The sequence below is a fragment of the Salvia splendens genome, chromosome 3 (assembly GCF_004379255.2).
Source record: "Salvia splendens isolate huo1 chromosome 3, SspV2, whole genome shotgun sequence".
NCBI lineage: Eukaryota > Viridiplantae > Streptophyta > Magnoliopsida > Lamiales > Lamiaceae > Salvia > Salvia splendens.
In genome coordinates, this window is record NC_056034.1 from 19,985,878 (window position 1) to 20,008,837 (window position 22,960).

A 22,960-nucleotide genomic window follows, 5' to 3' on the forward strand; every position below is an offset into this window, starting at 1 on the left:
TATAAAACAAACAATCATTCGCGTGTAAACAAACAATTTATTTTTGACACGTAGGAAAGCACCGGTGTTACGTATGCAAATTGGATCATACCAATTTCCAATCAACAATTACAAAATCTGCGATTTGGGGACATGAAACTCACCATTTATTCAACTCCACAATGTTACAACAGAAACTACATAAAGAAGAAGTACCACTTCAAACTAGAGAACAAGAGATTCAATAAACACAAGCAGAGAAGCTTATTCAGAGAGACGGTGAGCGAGCATGCCACGATAACAGATTAGGCAGCAAGCGTGGTGGGTTCACAACCATCATGCACGCAAGCTAAGACATCTCTGTAGTCCCTTGAGATGGTGAAGGAGTCATACACCTCCCCATCACTGCTCCTCTTGTACTCGAAAAGAAGGGAGCTACGGTTGAACGCCGTCATCTTCACAAATCCAAAGTCAAGGTCCTTGTAGATGCTCCACACCGTATCAATGGTAGTGAAATCCGATAGATGGCTTCCTCCTCCTCCAACTACAACGTGGATGGTTCCATTCACCGTGCCAGAATAACGTGATTTCTCCGAGTTCACACATTGATTCTGCAAATACCAGATAAGATTTGTGTAGATAGAATACCTAGGTTTATACATATATATGGACAGCAAGGCACCTCACCTGGTAAATAGGGCAGATCCTTTCATAGTTATGCACATGACCATAGAAAGCAATGTCTACTTTGTACTTCTGCCACAGCTTCTGCAAACTCTCCCTTCCCATAGGCTCTTCGAAAGACCCTTCTAAGCCGTACCAACTGTTAGACGAGTAGCCAAGAACACGATGAGCTACGAAAATCAACCAAGGTTGTTTTTGCCTGTCTGCAGATGCCAGACATTTTTCAATGAACTTGTACTGTTCGGATCCTTCCCTCCAATCATGCTCCGAATCTGCAATGCAGAAATGGAACATACCATAGTCCGTTTCGTACCTGCAAGGAAAAACTCCCTCGTTTAAAATCGGAGCGCTACAATGCTAAACCACCGAAGCAAGGTAGCCATTTAGTTTGCATCTATGCTCCTATACTACAGCAACAGCTCAAGTGAACGGCCACGAGAAAGTTAACTGGAATGATTTTACCAGAACTTGGCTCTATTTTCTGCAGGAACGTAGTACATGGTCTCAGCAAGCACACCACATTCCCCACCAGAGTCATTAGTGTCGTAAAAAGAACCTGAATTTGGCCAATCACGCTCATGATTGCCGCTGCAAGAAATATCATTTATGTTTCCAGATTTACAATGAGGAAAACAATACACACACATGCAGAAAGATAAAATAATGAAAAACTGAAGATGAAGTAGCCATAGAAGATCAACCTTGCAATCATATAAGGCTTTGCTGATTGTATAGGATCCACTTGTGCAGTAAACTGATCCCACTGAGAAATGTAACCATTCGCATATGGGAGATCTCCAATGTGGAAAACTATGTCATAGTTATCAAGGTCTTCAATAAGACGATCAGTGGTATTGAGTGAGCCTGGCTGATAATCAGCATATTCATTGGAACCATCACGCTCCGCCTGAAAGTTTGCATCATCCGGTTGTGATTTATATCGATTATTTGAATTACTTAGTACAGAATGGAAAGGACATTGAAATAATTTAGTTTCCTCACACCATGGAAAATTACTACCTTTCCCATGTCACCAAATATTATAACGCGCTGCAATGATTCTTGTCCGGGATATGGTGATGACTTAAAAGAATATAATTTGCTCCAAACATATGAACCATTAGATAATACGTGACCCATCCTATAGGTGTACCTGGAATATCAAGGATTGCGAATTGAGAAAGAGTGATAGCTAAACTCAATGCTTGCCGAGGACAATAAGATTGGAGGGAAGGAGAGAAACGAACACAGTGTTAGGCCACAAATCCTTTAAGAAACTTGTGTGGAAGAAGCCTGGATCACGCCAACCAACTGTACGAGCAGGTCCACCTAAAACCAGTTTTAGAAACTCCATGAGCTACAGTCCCATATGCTCTAAAGTCTACATGGAACATCTATCTCATCATTTCTTCATTCTACAGGATTCAAAGCTATGCCCACATAACATGATCAAGAGGAGCTATAGATCTATTCTTCAGAAAAACATGTCAACCAGCTTCCATGTTGTGCAATGTTAACTTTTTGTTCACAAACTTGACTTGAACCACCCAGTAGAAACATGGAATGAAGTTCACAATCTTCTTTACCAACACTAGAAAGATCTGTCATTCAACATATTACTAGGATGATAAATTTATTATTTATTGAGGGAGTCTAACATATTTGAGGAACAAAAGTTGAAATATTCAGCTTGATTTACTTCACCTCTCCAATTTATACTCAACAAAGTGAGCAAAACCTTTAACCGTAAGCATTTTTGCTTGAACTTTCCAAAAACCAATTGAATTTAATCTAGCGATAGGAACATAGAGCCTCCACAAAATTTTCTTAGTTCATGCTTGTCACAAGAAGTTGACTTAACTGGCATTTTTTGATAACTTGCTAATAAGAGATTCTACTAGTGAAAAACAATACAGAGGGATCATCCTTATTTTGAAGTAGGTGCGCTGAAATTTGAGGTCAGAACCAAGTGGGCTTACCGCACATGCTTCCTCGAGAAAATGTCAGTGTCCCAGCCGGGGAACGTACTTGAGTGTGTCCCTTCCAGCCCCATTCAACAAAAGGAACGGCTTCATCAATATTGTATCCGCTGGTCCAGGTAACTGTCATCTGCAGAGAGCAAAAAAAAAGAGGAATGATAATGCCAACATTTTATCAAAATAAGACAACTGTTTAGACTATCAGTAGAAGAACCAGCGCAATGGCAGGCCAGATTAGCTTACAATGTCCCAAGATTTTCCATGAGCAAGCCGTGGGTATAGAGGTGCCTTTGGATTTGCAAATGATATATGATTTGAAACCGCCACCAGTTTTGGCTGCATGCCATGAAATTCTCATCAGTTCTATTAGAACTATACTGTCTAACAAGAAGAAACTTGTACTACCAACCTACAGAGACAAATAAGCTTTGAGTACTTACATTATCCAGTCCACCAGTAAAGAGCGCAAAAGAGAAATCAGCGCGCTGATTGATCAATTGGAACTTCAACGTAGTTTTTCCAGTGTTGGTGTATTTGAGGTTGGAGAAATTGGCATATTTGTACTGAATCAAACACAAGAAGATAGTATAAAATATTGTGGATTAGATAGATGGAATTAGATTATAAACAAGGAAACCAACCTTGATCGGGGCCGTGCATAAATATGGAGTTTCGCCTTCATCGAGAGCATCTGGTTCCGGCTCACAGATTGATTCACTGTCGCACAATTTGAATGAGAAATACGAGTCATTATTATGTAAACAGCGGAGAGAAAATATGAAAGTAGAGAACGAAATTTACTTGAATTTAGCTGGAGAAAAAACTCCAACCCAATCATCTTCAGAGGGTTCAGCATTTTGAAGATGGACTTCCACCCATTCAGTGTCCTCGCCCTGTATCAAAACTCACTCTATTTTGTTAACGAATGATCAAAATCTTTCCTCAGTCTATATTCATCATTTTCGAATTCAAAGAAATTGTTAACGAATGCAAAGATAACCAGTTCATTATTTACTTTTCGTTGGGCCTAGTCTATGATTTTGGTCATTTGTTTATAGATATAAATGTTTGGTTTTAGTTGTAAATACTTAAGGCATGTTTAAGAATCATGTATTTAATGTTTCTAGTAATTAAGATGTTTATTAAGAGATAAATTAGTAGTAGACTCGATAGGCAAGAGTAAGACTAAAGAACGACTTGAGACTATTAATTGGAACTGGGTGGATATAATGTGTAATTTTGATAAATGCAAGGTGCAGAAATATAAAAAGTGGATGTATAAATAATATTCTTTTCGAATATGCTTTTGATTGTTTGATTGAAGCTAAATTATTGTAAGTTACTATGTCCCTGAAAACTTATACTCCATCCGTTTTACCATAGTTGAGGTGAAACTTTTCGGCACGAAGTTTATGAAAGAGATATTGAATGTGTTGAATAAATAGATAAAATAAGTAAGAGAGAGAAAAAGGTGGAGAGAATAAAGTAGAAAGTGAATAAAACAGAGAGAAAAAAGTAAGAGCGAGTAAAGTAAGAGAGAGAAAATAATTACTATATATGGAAATGACTCAACAATGAAGAAACTTCTCGAAATGGAAAAATGACTCAACTATGAAGAAACGGAGGGAGTAACTTATTTCCATTTTTATCCGTTTTTTAAAATTTATTAGTTCTTCCGTCCCACTGAATATGACTCGCTTTCCTTTTTTTGTTCGTCCCAACCAAGATGACCCATTACTAAATTTGAAAATCCATTTATCTCTACTTTATTCACTCTCTCTTACTTTACTCTACACACTTAGCACACAAAATAAAAATAAAGTTGCATAAAATTTCGTGCCGCCCAAGGTAGGGGTCATCCTCCTTGGGACGGAGGGAATACCTTTTATTTTTATCATTTTTTGTAGTGGACCACATTTCCACTACCTCATTCCCACTCATATTTTATTAAATGGAGGTGTTTCTTTTTTACACGAGATTTAAGAAAAATTGTGTTAAGTGGGTTAGGCAAAGGAAGAATAAAGTAGAAAATAAAAAAAGAAGAGAGATGAAGAGAGAATAAAGTAAGAGAGAGTAAACTAAGTGAGAAGAAATGTGTTGACTTTTTCTAAAAAAGGAAATTACTCCACTACTATGGAATGTATCAAAATGACAAAATGACTCTACTACTATGGAACGAAGGGAGTACTAATATATAAGAAGAATCTACATACCATAACATTTTTAATACACTTTCTATTATATTTTTAAAATTTGTATTGAGTCAAATGGTGACAAATTATTAGAAATGGAGGGAGTATAAAGATACACAAAATAAGTGTGCAGTGTACATTTATTTCTTGCTGTCCATCTCCGTTGAGATTTGAGACATTGTTCAGATAGAAAGAGTAATAATCCCCATTCCCCAAACAAATAAGTTCCAAAAATTGCAAGGATAGTAGTAGTATAAATTTAGATATGCATTTTTCAAGTTAAAGGAAGCCAACTTGGGTGATACAAATCCAAAAACAAAAGATAAATAAATTAAAGAGTCATGTGATTCAAATTGCATACCAGCAGCATATACACAAAAATAAAAAGTTCATTGAGGACAGCATGTGCACAAAAATGCAAATTTAACATGACTACAACTACCACTTAAAATAGAAAAAACAAATAGTACTAGTAAATAGTGTATATATATATATAGGGGGAGAGAGATATACATTGATTCCGAGGAGTCGTGGAGAGGCTTTAACAGAGACAGATTGGCGGAGAGCAGCAACAGTTTTGTGGATTGCTATTTTGGACAAGGGTTGCTCTCCCACCACCACCCTACCACCACTGTGTTTTTTAATAACTGATGAATATGATAAAGAAGAAGAACACACAAATGCAACTGCAAAAACTATAGCTATGAGCTTCATCTTCTTCCTTGCTTAATTATTGTCTCTGCTGCAACCACAGCTCCTATTTATAGTTCCAATTAGAAGCATAAAAAACGTGGGAATATACACATTTCATTTGTTTTGCTTTCTTGCGTGTGATATGAGTGAGTGGTCCTTTCTAGTATGGTATCAAAGCGGGTCCAAGTCGATGATGGATTTTATCTCTTTGTTCTTCTCTTGCCTACTCACGTGATAGACGTCCGATGAGTCATTCCGGCCCACACATGAGGGAGCGTGTTAAAACTCTTAAATCTTGTCCCACATCGATTTGGTGATGATTCTAGCTCTTCTATATATGGATAACCCTCCTCATTATAAGATCTTTTAAGGGGTGAGTGACCAATTTCTAATAGGTGCAGTTTTATTCTGGGCCGTAAGAGCGTCCACAATAGTTTGGACACTCTAAGGCCGAGCCACAATTTTTTGTCCACGGCCACAAATCACATTATTTTTTCAATTGTTGGCACAAATCACATTATTTTATCCCAAAAAAATCGAAAAAATAAAATAAAAATAAAAAGTTTTTCGGCGGCCGCGGCTGCCGGAGCCCTGCAATAGTGAGCCGCGGGCTGGGCTGCAGCGCCCCTTCATGAGCCGTGTCCAGGCCGACTACTCGTCTCACGCCCATCCACCCCCACCCCCTTCCCCCGCTGCGCCCCACCGTTTCCACCCCTATAGGGAGCCGCGGCTCCCTACCGTGGACGCTCTAAACCACATTTCACTGCCCAATGCTTATAAATGTCGATAATATTTTATCCGTATACAAAACTCTAGAGCTATAGTATTGGGGACTACTTTCACCCCCCTAAAATCCTTTGTTACTTTTTCCCCAATAAAAGCTCCTTTCGGAATGGCCAATCAACTGAGATTTTATAATTGATGCAATCCAATGAAAATTCATACAGAGCATACATTATCCTCAAAAAATATCATATTATTGGAATGGTCGGATAAATGGATGAAATATCTATTTCAATAAGGAATAGAATGGTGACTTCTAAGCAAAAAATATACCTAGCGTCTTGTGTTGTTAATGTTTTTATTACCTCGCCTATCAATAAACTTATAAACTCTAGGGATTTGAGAGTAGCTCTGTATGTTTATTTAATTCCAGTTTTTGATATCCAAGATTTATATTTACTACGTTCAATCTTGTTAGATAATACTTCTAGTGACACAACCTATATATGATTTAGCAGCATGCGGTAGATCGAGAGAGGATCTATGTGTTAGATTAGGAATGATGACAATATAGCCAATATCTCAAAAAGGTAAACCTATGTGTGAAGGATTGATGGGGTCTAATTAATCTATTTGGAATTATTGGAAAAGATTGACAACCATAATACTAGTAATCAACGCTATTCGGTGAACGTCAATAATTAGGTGACTCGCCCTATTATCTCCGAAGTCGTTCTTTGGATATCATAACTGTGTTTTAATAGACTAAAATAGTGAAATTTTATCCATATAATTCCCTTGTCTCTATTGTTTTCTCGTCAAATCTGATTACTTGCTTTTGCTTTGTTTACCTGCTTAATTGCTTTAGTTTAGTTAAATCACTTAAAACCCCGTTTCTCCAAATAACATACGAAGCCAAGTATTTGATAGTCAATTTGTGAAACTATTACTCCCTCTGTCCGCGAATAGGAGCCTCATTTCTTTTTGGCACGAGTTTTAAGAAATGACAAGAAAAGTAGGTGGACAAAAGTGAGTGGTATATGGGTCCTACTTGAATATAAACTAAATGGAATGTGAGTGAAATGAGTTAGTAGAATGTGTGGCCTATTACTACCATTTATAGTAAAAATTAATCGGGACTCCTATTCGTGGACGGACTGAAACGAAAAAATGGGACTCCTATTCATGGACATAGGGAGTATCTGTGTTCTATTCCATGTGCTTACTTTTACTATACTATTTCTGTCTTATATACTTGTAATTAGTTGTAGTGATATAAATTGTGCATCACATATATTGTCTATTGTTCTATCTGTTTCACACTTCATTGACAATTTTTATAATATAAATAACTAAACAAAAAATAACCTTTAATTTTATATTTAAATTGAAGGTTATTAATATAATACTCTCCCGTCCCATAAAAATATAGACTTTTTTATTTTATTTTGGTATGTCCCATAAAAATGGTCAACTTATATTTTTAGTAATTTTTCTCTCTCTAATGAGGCGTGCCATATTTCCCATTAACATACTCCAGTACTTTTTTCTTTCTCTTTCTCTTTCGTACTTTACTCATTATGTACTAAAACATGTGTCGTCCCAAATGTCTCTAATTTTATGGGATGGGGGAGTAATTAATAAATAAATTGGAAAATTAAAATTCACTATAATAAATATTTTAATTTTTAAAACATGCTTTAAAATTTCTGAAAATATGTTTATATTTTATATTTTATATTATTTCACTAATATTAAATTAATATGTAATCATAATTAAATATTTTATTTCTTATAACTAATTTTCATTATCATGTATTGGATCAATCACATGTTAATTTTATCGATAGCCACTCGATAAGTCTATTGGTCTCTCAAGTCACTTGATATTTAATCATAATTAAATATTTTATATCTTATAACTATTTTTTTCATTATTATGTATTGGATCACATGTTAATTTTATCGATAGCCCGAAATCCAAACCTTGAGGAATATGGTTGAATATTTATAACCTAATAAAAATATAACTTGATTAGACTGCACCCAATTAACCCGCAACCCGCTAGACTGACCTGATTGACATCCCTATAAAAAATTAAATCTCTCAAGTCACTCGCATTAATATATGTTCAAATTAGGGACGTTGGTTTAGCTTGAACCAGTTGGATTGACCCGATTAGCCTGCTAAAATTAAAGGGCTAGTGTTAACAAAATTACAAATAGACTAGAAAATCGGCCTAATGGAGCTTAGCCCCCTCGGGGTGGCGAGTCAGGTGGGTGGGCTGGGCTGCGCAAATATAATTTGTTTTACGTATTTTTCATTTGTCATGTGTCACGCCCTTTTATTCGAACTATTTCTCCACATTTTCTTCTTTTTTTCTTTCTGAAAAATATACGTCCTTATATAAAAGTTAGACGAAAATTCATAACTATCCTAAATTAAAAAAGAAAAAAGATTAATACAAATATTCTACTGTATAAATAAGGGCTTAAGAAATAACTATATTTCCTTATTTTCTTGCAAATCGGATATTCTTTTTAATATCCACCTTACATTTCATTTTTTAATTCTATTTATGATAAATATTTTTGTATTATAATATTGATTTTGCTAATGATGTAAATGTATATATTATCAATAAGAAATTTAGAATTTGTGTTTAATAAATAAAAAAATATTAATTATTAGTCTGTAGTCCGATTAGCCCATAGGGCTGGCTACCCAAAATCCGATCGTTTAATGTTAGGATGGTAAATGTTAATTCCAATAAAATTCTAGGCCAATGAGCTCGTACAGGATTAGCATGTAACCCTAATAGAGTTAGACCAAAAGCCGATAGAATGAGCCGATTAACATCCCTAGCCCAAACAGATAAATAATGACTGCCAGAGTTTATTATCATCATGTCATGTAGTATAATCTAGAGTAAATGACTACCAGTTGATTATTGTTCAAGATTATATCATTTCTTCTTTCTCTTTGAATAAATCATCCATTCAGTAAAGTTCCTTAGTAATTAACATGAAACTCACCATTTATCCAACTCCGCATAGTTACAACTTACTGACTTACAATACATAAAGAGCTTCAACAAACACAAGCAGAGAAGCTTATTCAAAGAGACGGTGAGCATGTAACGGAAACTAGTTAGGTAGCAAGCGTGGCGGGTTCACAACCATCATGCACAAGTCCCTTGAGATGGTGAAGGAGTCATACACCTCCCCATCACTGCTCCTCTTGTACTCGAAAAGAAGGGAGCTACGGTTGAACGCCGTCATCTTCACAAATCCAAAGTCAAGGTCCTTGTAGATGCTCCACACCGTATCAATGGTAGTGAAATCCGATAGATGGCTTCCTCCTCCTCCAACTACAACGTGGATGGTTCCATTCACCGTGCCAGAATAACGTGATTTCTCCGAGTTCACACATTGATTCTGCAAATACCAGATAAGATTTGTGTAGATAGAATACCTAGGTTTATACATATATATGGACAGCAAGGCACCTCACCTGGTAAATAGGGCAGATCCTTTCATAGTTATGCACATGACCATAGAAAGCAATGTCTACTTTGTACTTCTGCCACAGCTTCTGCAAACTCTCCCTTCCCATAGGCTCTTCGAAAGACCCTTCTAAGCCGTACCAACTGTTAGACGAGTAGCCAAGAACACGATGAGCTACGAAAATCAACCAAGGTTGTTTTTGCCTGTCTGCAGATGCCAGACATTTTTCAATGAACTTGTACTGTTCGGATCCTTCCCTCCAATCATGCTCCGAATCTGCAATGCAGAAATGGAACATACCATAGTCCGTTTCGTACCTGCAAGGAAAAACTCCCTCGTTTAAAATCGGAGCGCTACAATGCTAAACTCCCTTAAAGAATATAATTTGCTCCAAACATATGAACCATTAGATAATATGTGACCCATCCTATAGGTGTACCTGGAGTATACAGGATTGCGAATTGAGAGAGTGATAGCTAAACACAATGCTTGCCGAGGACAATAAAATTGGAGGGAAAGAGAGAAACGAACACAGTGTTAGGCCACAAATCCTTTAAGAAACTTGTGTGGAAGAAGCCCGGATCACGCCAGCCAACTGTACGAGCAGGTCCACCTAAAACCAGTTTTAGAAACTCCGTCCCGAATGCTCTTAACGTTTACATGGAACAAGTGCCTCATCTTTACTCTATTCTACAGGATTCAAAGCTATGCCCACATAACATGATCAAGAGCAGCTATAAATCTGTTGATTCTATTCTACTGCAAAACATGTGAACCAGCTCCATGTTGTGCACTGTTGAATTTTTGTTCACAAACTTGACATGAACCACCCAATAAAATTTGCAGGGAAGCACTAAACAGTTCCCTGAAGATTGTCAATTTGCAAAATTGGAGTAGGCCATTCAGTTCTGACAGTGGTATGGTATCTACTTGGATGACCTTTACGATTGCCAACGATTCAAACAAATTACATTATAGGTATCAACGTGCACTCCTCCGCGCCTATAACTCTTCAATTATATCTTGCTGGAGTCAAATATGCGCTTCTTGTCGTTGAAGATCGGCAAATGCTTTGACCCTATCGGCGTCCCCCCGAGGTATCCCCATTCGTACATTGGCGATGGCCACGCCGTGGCTTGGACGGACAACATCTTCATTGGCCTTGTTCGTTTCTGGATTACAAGAGATAAAAGCCGGGCGTAATACAACCCAAAAGAAGGAATACAGAATGGAAAACTGAAACTGAATTACAATGTAAAATTCGAAACAGATAAATCGTGAAACAGTAGTTAGCCAAGACGAGATACGCCCCGGTAGTGCTCTCGGTTTGGCGTGTCGTCCCCAAAGATGAAACGGCTACGTCTCTGGTGAAGCAGCACCGATATCAGCAGAGCTCCGGCGAACTGGATGGAGGAGAGGGCGGAGCTTTCGACAGAAAAATAATGCAGGAGAGGGAGAGCTTATGATGCAGAATGCTTGTGTATTGTTGTCTAGAGATGCATGGAATGGCTAGCCTATTTATAGGCTCAGTCCACTGCTGGGGGGTCAACAGCCATGATGGGTTACAAACCGTTACGAGAGCTTGTGGCAGGAGTGTGTCTTTCGCGTGTGGATTTCTCACGTGTCAGCAGTGTAGGCTTTGACTGTGCCACGCTTGACGATGTGTCAAGCCGCGGTGGTCTAAAAAGATTAAGTTTGGGCCAAGTCCAAGTCCAAGTCCAAGATCGAGATCGAGATCGAGATTGAGACCGGGCCCGGGCCCGCGACCACGAGCACAGGCTCGGGCGGGCGGGCGGCGGCGGCGCGCGTGTGGGCTCTTTCACCCATCTTGGTCCACTATAATTATTAAGTAAAGTCACTTAAGTTAAGCACATTAAAATATGTTTTACTCTCCTATGTGAGATAATTAACACTAGTTAATTATTCTCTAAGCTCAAACTCCAAGATTTAATTAAAAGCTAATTATGCCCAACTTTAATCCACTATTTCTCACTCACGGGAAATCGGATTTGAGAAAGTGAATATACTACATTTATCTACGTAAAATGTAGATCGACGCTATATCATTTAATTTCACAAAATTAAATGTCTCGTCACATTTATTATTTGGTCAAAATCCATTGACTGGGCATATTTAATCCATGATTTTTACGGGCCCAATCAGTCAGTTCTGCACCTTCATTCTCGACGATCATGTTGTGCATGATAATAGATGCGTACATGGCATCAGCAATGCAGTCGTCGTACCACAAACATATTGAACCCTTCGCCGCCGCCCATCGAGCCTGGAGCACACCAAATGCCCGCTCCACATCCTTGCGCGCCGCCTCCTGTCGTTGCGCAAAGTAAATCTTCTTTGGATCTGTTGGACAACTGATCGTATTCACAAAGACGGGCCACTTAGGGTATATCTCATTTGCAAAATAGTAGCTCATACAGTGCTGGTTGCCGTTGCCGACAAAACTGATGGTCGGACATGTGACATTCCTAGTTCAAAACCTATAGTATTAAATTGCATATTTTATTATTCTTTAGATATAATTGTCACGACCGCCCATGCTAGGGGTGTTACAAACGAGACGATCGTGACCAAGGGACAAACATTTAAGAATAGCATTTAAGGATTTCAGTTCATAAGAAAGACTCAATTAGCTTAAAAGAATTTTAGTTCAAAATATATATAGCAGCGGAATTAAGGTTTCAAAGAGAGTCAAGGATGACGCCTGTGTATGAAGACACAACGCATCCATATTCCCTAAGCCGATTCAACATCCACCGCAACATCCCGCTCAACCTGCACATAGGGAAAACACATGCAGGGCTGAGTACTTGTTGTACTCAATGGGCTCATGCCGAAAACATTTTCATAAAAACAGTTATGTCATCCATACCAGTGATCTCGAGTTTTATATGTAGTTGAGAAATATCACGAGAACACAAAAATATTTCAAAGTCTGGCCAGACAATCAATCTCCCCACTTTCTCATCAATCATTCAATCACATTCTCTTTCCATAGTGCGACGAAAGTGTGGCCACACTATTCGCCCACGAGACCGGCCGACTAGCAAGGACGGCTCACGATCCCACTTGTGTACACTAGCCTGATAGGGTTTGCGGCCCTACTCAGACCCGAATTCGTTTAACATAGCCCTATAGCCTAATGGAGCGCACTCACAAACTAGGCATTAGGCACAATCTCATCATCAAAACAAACATGGCATGACATAACATTTTAAACCACCCTTATTACATCATAATCATACTTTTGAAAGCGTAAAAGAGTTTTATAAAAGAAAGCCCACCTCGTTTGCTTAAACCATTCAATATCCATTTAAGGCAACCCTCGTTCCTCGAGCTCACGTATACTCAATCACCCTTGCCAACGACAAAATAGATCAGCCTTTCGTAAACTTATATTATCATGCATGTCCTATCGTTCCTTTTATCATTCTCTTACCCATATATAAATCATGTATATCACTTATAACATAACAATATAGTCATCTTGTAAAGATAAAAATTTGGCAGAACTGCGCAACCATTTTGTAAAAATCATTAAAAATTCACCCGACTTCCGTTGGGGCTAAAACTTTACCAAAATGCAGTAGACTCATCAAATAACTTCCAGTTTAAATTTCATATCAAAATACCCCCTTTTGGTCGGTCAATTCGGAAACGTAACCTACTTGTCGAGAAAATATTTTCTGGCAGAATTGCACAGTCAACTTCAAAAATTCACCAAAAATTCATCCTTCCTCATATGATGCTAAAATTTGGTCACGACACATTAGACACATTCAAGTTCACCCAGTTAAAATTTCACACCGAAATCATATCATTTGGTCAGTCAAAACATTTATGCAACTCTCTGATCGGAACATAAAATTCTAGCAGCACTGCACAGTTCATTTGAAAAATTCACCGTAAATTCATACGATGTCCAATAAGGCTGAAATTTTCACAAGACTCATAAGACACTTAAAATTTTCATCTAGTTCAAGAATCACATCAAACAGAGGTCATTTGGTCGGTCAAACGGATTTCGAAACATTCTGGCCGAGAGCACACGTTACTGGCAGAATTGCGCAGTCGACTTCAAACATTTTTCAAAAATTCATTTTTCAACAAAAAGGGCTGAAATTTATACGAGACACAGAAATCACCTTGAAATTTACTCAGTAAAATTTTCGTATCAAAATTCGACCGTTTGGTCAGTCAAATACACGTCGGAATCCACTGTCCGAACACCACAAATTTCATACTCAAAATTTCGAAATTTGAGTTTCTTCCCCAATCATCCAAACAAAATTTTCTCATGCTTATAACACACAATCATGCTTGATAAGACTCTCTTAACATGTTTGCACATAAACTTAGATCATTTACCAAGGATTCAAATCAAACTTCACACAACTTAATCAACAATCGCATAACTATCAAAGTTCTCAAGCAAACTCACTTTCCCACCGATTAACTTTGCGATCTATGATTCCTACACCCTCTATATGCATGTAGGATTCAAGAATAAAGTTTCAATGAAGGAGATGAGAAGAAAATCTTAGTTATACCTTCTTGAATCAAGAAAAACGAACGGTAGAACAAACGTTGACACGATTCGTCCCTCTCCCTTCACCGCTGTCGCCGCTGCCACGAATCCGCAGTCGCGGTCCGCAGCGCCGCCGTCCACCGTCGCCGCCTCCGGCGGCTCTCTCTCTCTCTTCTAACTCTCGGTTTTCCTTCTCTCGTTTTCTCTCTCTCGGATTTCTAAATTGACGTCAAAGAAATGAAATGAAAGGAGGTGCTATTTATAGAAAATATTTATCATAAAAGACAAAAATTCACGTCTTTTCGTTTTGATGTGACGCGTAATTAATGTGGCGTTGAAAAACGTGCCTGATGTGACGCGATTCTTATCCAACTTTTCGTCTCGATTTGTTGTCGAAAGTGTATTTGATACGTGGTTTATTCTTTCGTGTAGGTAACGATTTAGCGGGTCGTTACAATAATACACTATATTTAATGGTTGTTTATACAGAAAATATTTTATTAATTATGAGGAGGCAATATAGTTAAATAAAGAATTTATATATGATTAATTGATTATAAAACAAAACAAAATAAAAGTACTAGTGAATTACCAATGAGAATCCGTACATATGATGGTAATATTAGATCATTATAGTGAAGTAAAATATAGTATCGTACATATGATGGTAATATTAGATCATTATAGTGAAGTAAAATATAGTAATGTACGTCTTAGGGCATCCACTACGCTGTCCCCCCACCGTCCCTTAAACTACTATTTCAGGACCCCACTGTACTTTATTCCTCCATCCCTTAACTAAGGGACGGAACCTGCAACGTTCCGTCCCTTAACCGTCCCTTAATCATCCCTTAAATTACTATTCATTCAATTTCAGTTTTTTATTTTTTTTTCAAACAAATTCAATTAAAAAAATAAACTTCATTAAATAAAATAAAATTACAACTTAAAATCCTAAAAAAATACATAATTAAATTCGTGGCAAAATAAAAAAAAGACATAATTTAACCTTGCGGCGGCTTCCTCCCGGTTACGATGGATGTACGTCCGGGAGCGTCGTGGGGGCGGCGCGGCTTCCTCCGCCTCTCTGCATCGATCTTCTTCAAGCGATTGTTCCATTATTTGACGCATTTGCTCAAAAGGATCCATTTGTTTGAGTTGATTTAAGATGGAAATTGGAGTGGATATAGAGAGGATTGAGAGGAATAAATGTGTATTTGTGTGTGAAATGAATATGAAATAGGATTATTTATAGAGTAAATAAATTAAAAAATTAAAAAAATTAAAAATAAAAAACAAAACGGTAATATTACCGTTTGAATTTTTTTTAAATTCGAATTAAAAAAAAAATTATTGCGTCATCAGTGATGACACCCACTCGCGGGCCAGCGAGTGGGCGTCACGCGTGCGTCGGGCGCTCGACACGTCGCCCGGGCGGGTGGCGGGACGTCGCGTCTCGAGTGTCCCGCAGCGACGGGCTACCGGACGGGCTGGGGACGGGCGCAACGCTGCAACGCGTCCCGCGGTGGAACCGTCCCTCCGGGACGGAACACGAGCCGCGCACGGGACGCGTATTGGATAATCTTAAGATTGTTAATTCAATAAGTAGCTATTTTATTCATTTAGTATAGTTGAAGTCATTTACATTATTTTAATAATCAAGAATAGCTCTTTTTGGAAACTTAATAATTTTCCATAAGATGATTCAAACGTAGCACTCTTTCCTTGTAGTGCACGTGTCATATATAGTGATGTGTGAGACAATAAAAATTGAAGCATCACAAACTGTTGGCTACGGCTATGATAAAATTTTCTTATTATATATAATGAGTAATTCATGTATGGTAGGTGATGAATATATAAAATGAATTATCCACTCAAAAGCCATTACAAACTCAAAAGCCACGGTTTGACCGACTATGAATCCCTATAAATGGTTACATTAATTTTGTAGTATATTGGAGACGAAAAGCCTAAAGCAAAGAATTGAGAAAAAATATCCGACGAGAGAGAAGGATGGGTTTCGGTGGAAGGAAGAGCAATTCGAGAGAAGAGAAATAAAATAATTAAAAAGGTAATTGAAAGGGAAATTTTTCGTTAAGTTCATTCAGGCTATTTTACACACTCGCACTTGTACTTATATGTATAACTGTCGTATTAAAATTCTTACTAAATAACATTACGATTCACGACTGGAAATCATGAGACAAGATCAGAAGTTCAGTTAATCAACCTATCATAATCAGGGGTGTATAAATCACGCTTTTAATTTTACACGTTTTACGTGGTTCATTGCTATGTGTTAAATTGGAATAAATATTTAAATTATATGATGTGAGCCTGAACTGGTTATATGTTATTTGATATTGATAGTGTAATATGACGTGAATATGTGATTTGTGCAATGGATATGTTTATCTATAGTGTTGGAGTTAATTGATGGAATATATGGATATGTAATTGATGCAATGGATATGTTTGACGTATGGTATTGGGATTATTCGAATCATGGGATTAAAGATGATATGAGACGGTCTTGCTCTGGGTCTGATATACAATGACAATGGACCTACGGGTCATATACAATGATAATAGACCTATAGGTCAAAGCACAAGAGCAAAGAGGGGCCTTCATGGAAATATCAATACAAAGATTGGCCTTCGTGGAAAGGTCAAAATGCAAAGAGGGACCTTCGTGGAAAGGTCAAATAATTAAAAGGGACCTTCGGGTCGTATACAATGAAAATCCCGGGCAGATACCAGGCTTGATCCGTTACAGAATAATAAAAAAGAAACAAAGAGGCATATGCATATGGATATGGAATTGTTTATGAAATATGTTATATATTGTTTCTGATTATGTGTGTTGGTTAAAGAATATGTTTGATATTTATGTGATGTGAAATTAAAGGTGGAATTTATATACGCTGAGTTGTGGCTCATATAAACCACTAATATTTTTCAGGAATATTGTAAGTGACAATTGATGACATAAGTTGTATAGACTCCAAGATATAGCAGGTTCGGCGGCTGACGCATTTTGGCAACCTTCTCTTCCTCGTTATTTTGCATATAGACAAATGTATAGCATATAAAGTTATGAGAGGGTCTCACCACGATCTAAAATGTTTTAAAATATGATTCTTATATATTTAGGCTTTTGTAATTATAGAATTTTGGTGGTCATGTATTTGAAAATGTGATTACTTTAATGTAATTTGTATTTATTTATTACAAATGTATTTATTAGAAGGGTTGGGTGAGACAGGACCAATACCCATGCACTGCTCATTGAAAATGGGCGACGACTGGAGGACGTAGACGTCGTTGTTCGACCCTGATATCCCAAAATACGCATGCCAAATCCATAGCCGGTAGTCAGCTACGGCTTCGAGGATCATCGTGGGATTCTTGCCTTTGAAGCCGGTCGTGTACATCCCTTTCCAGGCGGTGGGGCAGTTCTTCCATTACCAATGCATACAATCTATGCTGCCAAACATTCTGGGAAACCCGTGCACCATTCCGTGCATTTCCATCAGACCTTAGCGGTCTTCGGGGGTAGCTTTCGAAGATACCTATCCCTGAATATGTGAATGACGCCCCGGCAAAAATTCTCCAAACACTTCGTCGGGGTAGGTCTTCGGGGGCAGTCGTCTCACCTATGTGAAGGTACTCGTAGAACATGTCGGTCGCGCCTCTGTAGGCCAACTGCCTGATTGCAGCAGTGCACTTTGTATGGGCGAGTGACCAGGTCAACCACTCGCATTCTCTCTGAACCGGAAATACTTGTACTGACGCTCTAAAGCGTTCACGATACTCATAAATAGCGGCAGGTGCATCCTAAAACGCCACCGGAAAAAAGATCTTCCTAAACCGCGCCTGCTCAGCGAAGTAGTCGTCAAACAACCGTTGGCGGGCACCGAGGTGGTCGCCGGGGACTACAGTTCGATGATGGATGGGACGAGGGACCGTTGGCTGCTGCTGAGCAAGTGCTCTTGCACCAACCGATTTATCTCCGCGGACGTATAGGCCCGCACCTCTTCGTTAATTTGTCTTGAGTCGGGAGCATCCCCATCGCTGGCCATTTTTTATCTACATATCAAATGAGAAATGAAGAGAGAAGGAAGAGAAATTCGTTAACACAAGTGGTGCAATGAAATGACGTGCAACGAGATGTATATATAGAGTTAAAAAAAATTGGAAAAATGCGGACGCCGATTGCTAGCCGATCGCGTCACCACAATAGCGGACGAGCGATCGGCGAGCAATCGGCTAAGGGCCTCCACCGACGCCTGACCGCTTGTCCGTCCCGTTCGTCCGTCGTCCATTAGCCGGCTCCAGTAATGGACGAACGCACGCCCTAACCGCTAGTCCGTTTCTATGAATGCTCTTACAAAACGCTGCTGGATACTTAGTTGAGCATATATGAAAAAATCGGTAACTGTTACTTAATTTTTAATTTTCGTCATATATTTTAAGCAAATTATGTTGTTTCAGTTTCGTATTTTAGTTATCGTAATTTATGTTTTTGGTTTGTTTATTTACATTTTGTAGTTTGTCATTTTTTATATATTTTTTTATAAATTTTGTAGTAATAAAATGTTTTAATTGTCTTTATTATGAGTAATTATATTATTATTAAAATTAATATAATAAGATATACTATAATAATTTGGTTAGAAGATCATTAATAAATCTATAAAAATACTACTGTATATGATTAAGTTGGAAGAACAAGTGATAAAGTAATTGAATACTAAAAATAATAACTAGTTGGATGATCTAAGTGTTGTAAATATTAGGAGTATCTAAGAGTACTTAATCCAAATCCAAGGGTAGCTATAGAATATTGTATGCAATAAGATAAGGGGCAACAAAATCACGAGAAAACTACTTTTGTGGCCAACTTCGAATTCCCAACCAATTTTTATTCTTAACCTCTTCTCAGGATGCCCTGTACTGAATTTATCTACCTCGGCTTTGCCCTTATGGCATCCCATTCATAAGGGCGTCGTTAATCCCGGTCCGGTTTCAGGTCTCAAGTCCCCTCTACGTCATCATTCCCCAAATTTGAGTCTCAGGCCCCAACAGCTCTAACCCTGCAGGCCACAACCCGGGCCACAACTAATAATTGACACTATTCACAACTTCAACCTATTTGACTCGTAAATGCAATACGTTGAACAATTCAAACCGGGAAAATAAATTGTTCATTCGAAAAAAAAATTACAAATCCTAGAAAAAAAATACAAATGAAAAAAAACTAAAAATTATAACATAAAAAATGCAAAAAAGACTAAAAATTATAACATAAAAAATGCAAAAAAATGCAAAAAAAATTAAAAATTACTAGAAAATTGGATCCGCCGCCCCTCTTCTTCATCTTCCTCCCTCTTCTTCCTCTCCCCCTCCCTCTTCTTCCTCTTCCAAATGCAAAAGAAATTAGAAAATTGGGCTCCGTCACCTATCTCCCTCTCCCTCTTCTTCCTCTTCCTCCCTCTTCCTCCCTCTTCTTCCTCTTCCAATTTTTGGCAAAAATTGCAGCTCCGTCATGGCCCCGAACCATCCAACGCGAGCCAGGGCCGGACCCTGGGACCGTCCCCAGGCCGCAACTGAGGCCCCGGGGCCGGCCCAGGCCGCAAATCCTCCCCCTCCAACGCGCGTCTCGGGCTAGGACTCGCGATTTGCGGCCCGGCCCCTTGCGTTAATGATGCTCTAAGTCATGAATTTTTTTTACTCAAATCATATTATTTAGATTCCGCTTTTCTTACTTGGTATAGGTGAGAATTCATTCAATAAATCTCACATGTATTACCAATGTAAAAAAAAATCTCACATGCATTGCCTTAAACAATCAAATTGGAATATCGCGAGTTTAGGACAATTGACCATTCATAAAAACCAACGTCCTCATTAGTCATGACTATGTTGGATCATAGGACAGTAGAATCTGTAACATTCGATCTTTCTTGAGGATCAAATGACCAATGATGACACTACTCCAAGTCGGTTTACGCAATAACAAGTGGTGTAAGACCCTACTGGAATGATTTAAATACTAGTACTATTAAAATTGAAAATGTTTGATATTTACTAGATAGATTGAGATATTTTTAAAAAGTATTTCAGCAAAAGAACATAAACCCTGACAAATTGGCTTGTTTCTAAAATCTGCGCATTTATATATTGGTATTTAATCTCCAAGTTTAAAATACTTTCAGGATATTTTTTCCTTTTCCAATAGTTTTAGAATTAAATCAAATAAAACTTTGAATATATTTTTGGAACTATACTTCCAATCAATGTACTAGTTGGTTTCAAACTCATTGAATTTCACCCATTTGTACATACTTATTTATCTTGATAGACTCATCAATCGCTATGGTGAACCGGAATAAAATCTAGTACAAAATCAACGTTGAAAATAACATGTAAGTTTGAAGTATAAAAAAATCAGAAGCAATATAGATAATGGTTTAGAGACGTATTAAATATAATAAAAATTCATTGAACAAAAAGAGCATAACGTGTAAGTAAATAATGCCACACACACTTGAAATCATTGCATCCAAAATCCACCTCTCCCCTTTTTTTTCTGTGAGAAAGGTTTGTCCACATCAGCACTCACAATCCCGCCAGCCAATGGCATCGCTCCACCTCATCAGATAATATATATATATATCCCATGATAGAATTAATTAATAAGTCAATTAGATTAGGCCTTTGGGATTACATAATTGCCCTTTTCTACTAAACCAAATCCTCACTCTAATTATTAAAAGCTAGGGCCTTTTTAGTAAAGTAAAGTAAAATAAGAGATGAGCAAACATTGTGGTCCATTCACAGAAGCCATGCTGCTTCCGGTCATCCCCATTCATCATAAGAGGTGTGTTTTGTTGTACACTGTAATTACAGATAACAGTCTTTCCTTCCATTTTTTTTCAATCCCACCTCTCCCGTCACTTACTACTAAATACTACATAAATACTCTTTACTCATTCATTACACTACGCCATCTTTTCTCTAAATTTGAAATTGATGAGCTGAAAACAGAGAATGTCGTCGTCTTGTTTGAGCAGCAGAGCATACAGATTAGAGGCGCTGGACCTTGACATTATAAAATCCCCTTCTTCAACTTGTTGGATTTCTAGCTCTTCTTCGCCATCATCAACGCTATCGGAGTCCACCACCAGCAACGCCCTCTCCACGACCACGAGGAAGCCGCGCACTCCGAGGAAGCGCCCGAACCAGACCTACAATGACGCGGCTGCAATTCTGTCCACTGCGTACCCCAAGATTTTCCCGCCTACCAAGCCGGGAAACTCCCACGGCGGCGCCTTCATCTTCGAGCCTTCGGAGCTGCTCATGCCGCTCCAGCAAGTGGACACGTTGCGGAGGCTTCTCGCCCTCGATCTCGAGAAGCCCGTTGACATCAAGGGCCTGAGGAAGGCGTGCCGGAGCACCCCCGAGATATCGAACTCGTCGCAGTGTGAAGACGAGGAGGAGGAGGAGGAGTTCGATGCGGAGTCGATTTTGGATGAAGAGATTGGGGGTGGGATTGAGAGCATAATGGGGAATCTTGAAATGGATAAGGAAAATGATGCTCCAGTGAATAACACGTTTTGCTATGGATATCCGGTGGGATTGGGATTGGGATTGGAATCGAGGGCGATGAGGGTCGCCGATGAGTGGTGGAAGTTCCCTTGCGTTAATGTGGTTGATGTGAATCCGAATGTTGTTGGTGGCAAGAAAAAGAAGAAAGTGGAAGAAACAGAGGACTCTGTTTCTCCCGAGCCGAATGCTGGGATGCTCGGCCTCAAATTGAACTACAACAGCATCGCACACGCTTGGTCGGATAAGCCGTGGCCATTCTCCGAGGAGTCCCCCGAGTCCGACATTCGGGTAAGTTAATGCTAATCGCTTTCTGGTTTCAGTTAATATCTTAGTAAACACTCGTCCCAATAAAGTTGAGTTAGCTATTTTATTTTATGCATTTGTTTTGAAAAAATGGTAATAATAGTAGAGTAGTGAATAGTCTTCTGTATAGTTGTAATTTGAATTTTGTGAAAAATGAAAGAATAATAATGCAGGCAAGATTAGCACAGATAGAGCTGTTTTCGGAGAAGGGGGGAGTGAGAGAGGCGAGCGTGCAGCGCTACAAGGAGAAAAGGCGGACGCGCCTCTTCTCGAAGAAAATACGATACCAAGTCCGCAAAGTCAATGCCGATCGTCGCCCTAGAATGAAGGGACGATTTGTTAGAACGCCCACTTCATCTGATGATTAGACCTCTTTTTTCTTTCTTTTTCTAATAATTATTTACACTGGAACTGCATATATGAGTTGCAATGCCTAGTGAAGGAGTAGATGAAATTACTAGTCTTACTTTTTCTGCTTTTTCCAAAAATTTTGGCCCCAAACTTTAGTTTGCATTTTTCACTTATTTATGGAGTATAACAATATTCTCTTATCTTTCATTATGAGTATTCATTATTTCCAGATTAGGTTAATTTGTGTTGAGGCTTTAAATTAAATAAAAATATACTCCGAATTTAAGTGTGTCATCTTTCTTTTATCCACTATTGAATCTTGTTATCAATTATGAGTCTACAGCAGTGGTCCGAAATTACACAACTTTTTAGGGGTGGGTCATTTAGA

The 22,960-nt window shown here is 38.3% G+C and overlaps 3 protein-coding genes across 5 annotated transcripts; 1 reads left to right on the top strand and 2 right to left on the bottom strand.

The window, feature by feature from the left end:
* Positions 1-123: 123 nt before the first annotated feature.
* LOC121795392 (nucleotide pyrophosphatase/phosphodiesterase-like) lies at positions 124-5,571 on the bottom strand. The gene is made up of 12 exons (XM_042193917.1): positions 5,348-5,571; positions 3,444-3,535; positions 3,284-3,359; positions 3,083-3,205; positions 2,886-2,978; positions 2,643-2,772; positions 1,911-1,992; positions 1,684-1,816; positions 1,365-1,570; positions 1,126-1,251; positions 667-976; positions 124-590 (listed from the first exon to the last, which is right to left on the bottom strand). The coding sequence occupies exons 1-12, from the start codon at positions 5,546-5,548 to the stop codon at positions 285-287; spliced, it is 1,878 nt and encodes a 625-aa protein (XP_042049851.1). The 5' UTR covers positions 5,549-5,571; the 3' UTR covers positions 124-284.
* Positions 5,572-9,397: 3,826 nt separating this feature from the next.
* On the bottom strand, positions 9,398-9,866 carry LOC121796716 (nucleotide pyrophosphatase/phosphodiesterase-like). The gene is made up of 2 exons (XM_042195506.1): positions 9,765-9,866; positions 9,398-9,688 (listed from the first exon to the last, which is right to left on the bottom strand). Exons 1-2 carry the CDS (start codon positions 9,864-9,866, stop codon positions 9,398-9,400), a joined length of 393 nt encoding a protein of 130 aa, XP_042051440.1.
* An 11,291-nt stretch (positions 9,867-21,157) lies between these two features.
* On the top strand, positions 21,158-22,772 carry LOC121797259 (protein CHLOROPLAST IMPORT APPARATUS 2-like). Of its 3 annotated transcripts, none has more exons than XM_042196021.1 (2): positions 21,158-22,206; positions 22,382-22,772. In XM_042196021.1, exons 1-2 carry the CDS (start codon positions 21,361-21,363, stop codon positions 22,541-22,543), a joined length of 1,008 nt encoding a protein of 335 aa, XP_042051955.1. In that variant the 5' UTR covers positions 21,158-21,360; the 3' UTR covers positions 22,544-22,772. The 3 variants fall into 3 exon arrangements, with proteins under 3 accessions (XP_042051955.1, XP_042051954.1, XP_042051953.1); XM_042196020.1 differs by having other exon boundaries at positions 22,410-22,772; XM_042196019.1 differs by having other exon boundaries at positions 21,162-22,206; positions 22,395-22,772.
* The last annotated feature ends 188 nt before the right edge of the window (positions 22,773-22,960 follow it).

What these genes read in the sequence shown, in the direction of transcription:
- LOC121796716 (XM_042195506.1), bottom strand. Translation starts at nt 9,866, where the DNA reads ATGGGAAGGGAGAGTTTGCAGAAGCTGTGGCAGAAGTACAAAGTAGAC. An exon ending in GGATCTGCCCTATTTACCAG is followed by an intron (nt 9,689 to 9,764) that starts GTGAGGTGCCTT and finishes TGGTATTTGCAG; the next exon opens with AATCAATGTGTGAACTCGGA.
- LOC121797259 (XM_042196019.1), top strand. Translation starts at nt 21,361, where the DNA reads ATGTCGTCGTCTTGTTTGAGCAGCAGAGCATACAGATTAGAGGCGCTG. An exon ending in CCCCCGAGTCCGACATTCGG is followed by an intron (nt 22,207 to 22,394) that starts GTAAGTTAATGC and finishes ATAATAATGCAG; the next exon opens with GCAAGATTAGCACAGATAGA.
- LOC121795392 (XM_042193917.1), bottom strand. Translation starts at nt 5,548, where the DNA reads ATGAAGCTCATAGCTATAGTTTTTGCAGTTGCATTTGTGTGTTCTTCT. An exon ending in ATGGAAAATCTTGGGACATT is followed by an intron (nt 2,773 to 2,885) that starts GTAAGCTAATCT and finishes TGCTCTCTGCAG; the next exon opens with ATGACAGTTACCTGGACCAG. An exon ending in GAAAATAGAGCCAAGTTCTG is followed by an intron (nt 977 to 1,125) that starts GTAAAATCATTC and finishes TTTTCCTTGCAG; the next exon opens with GTACGAAACGGACTATGGTA.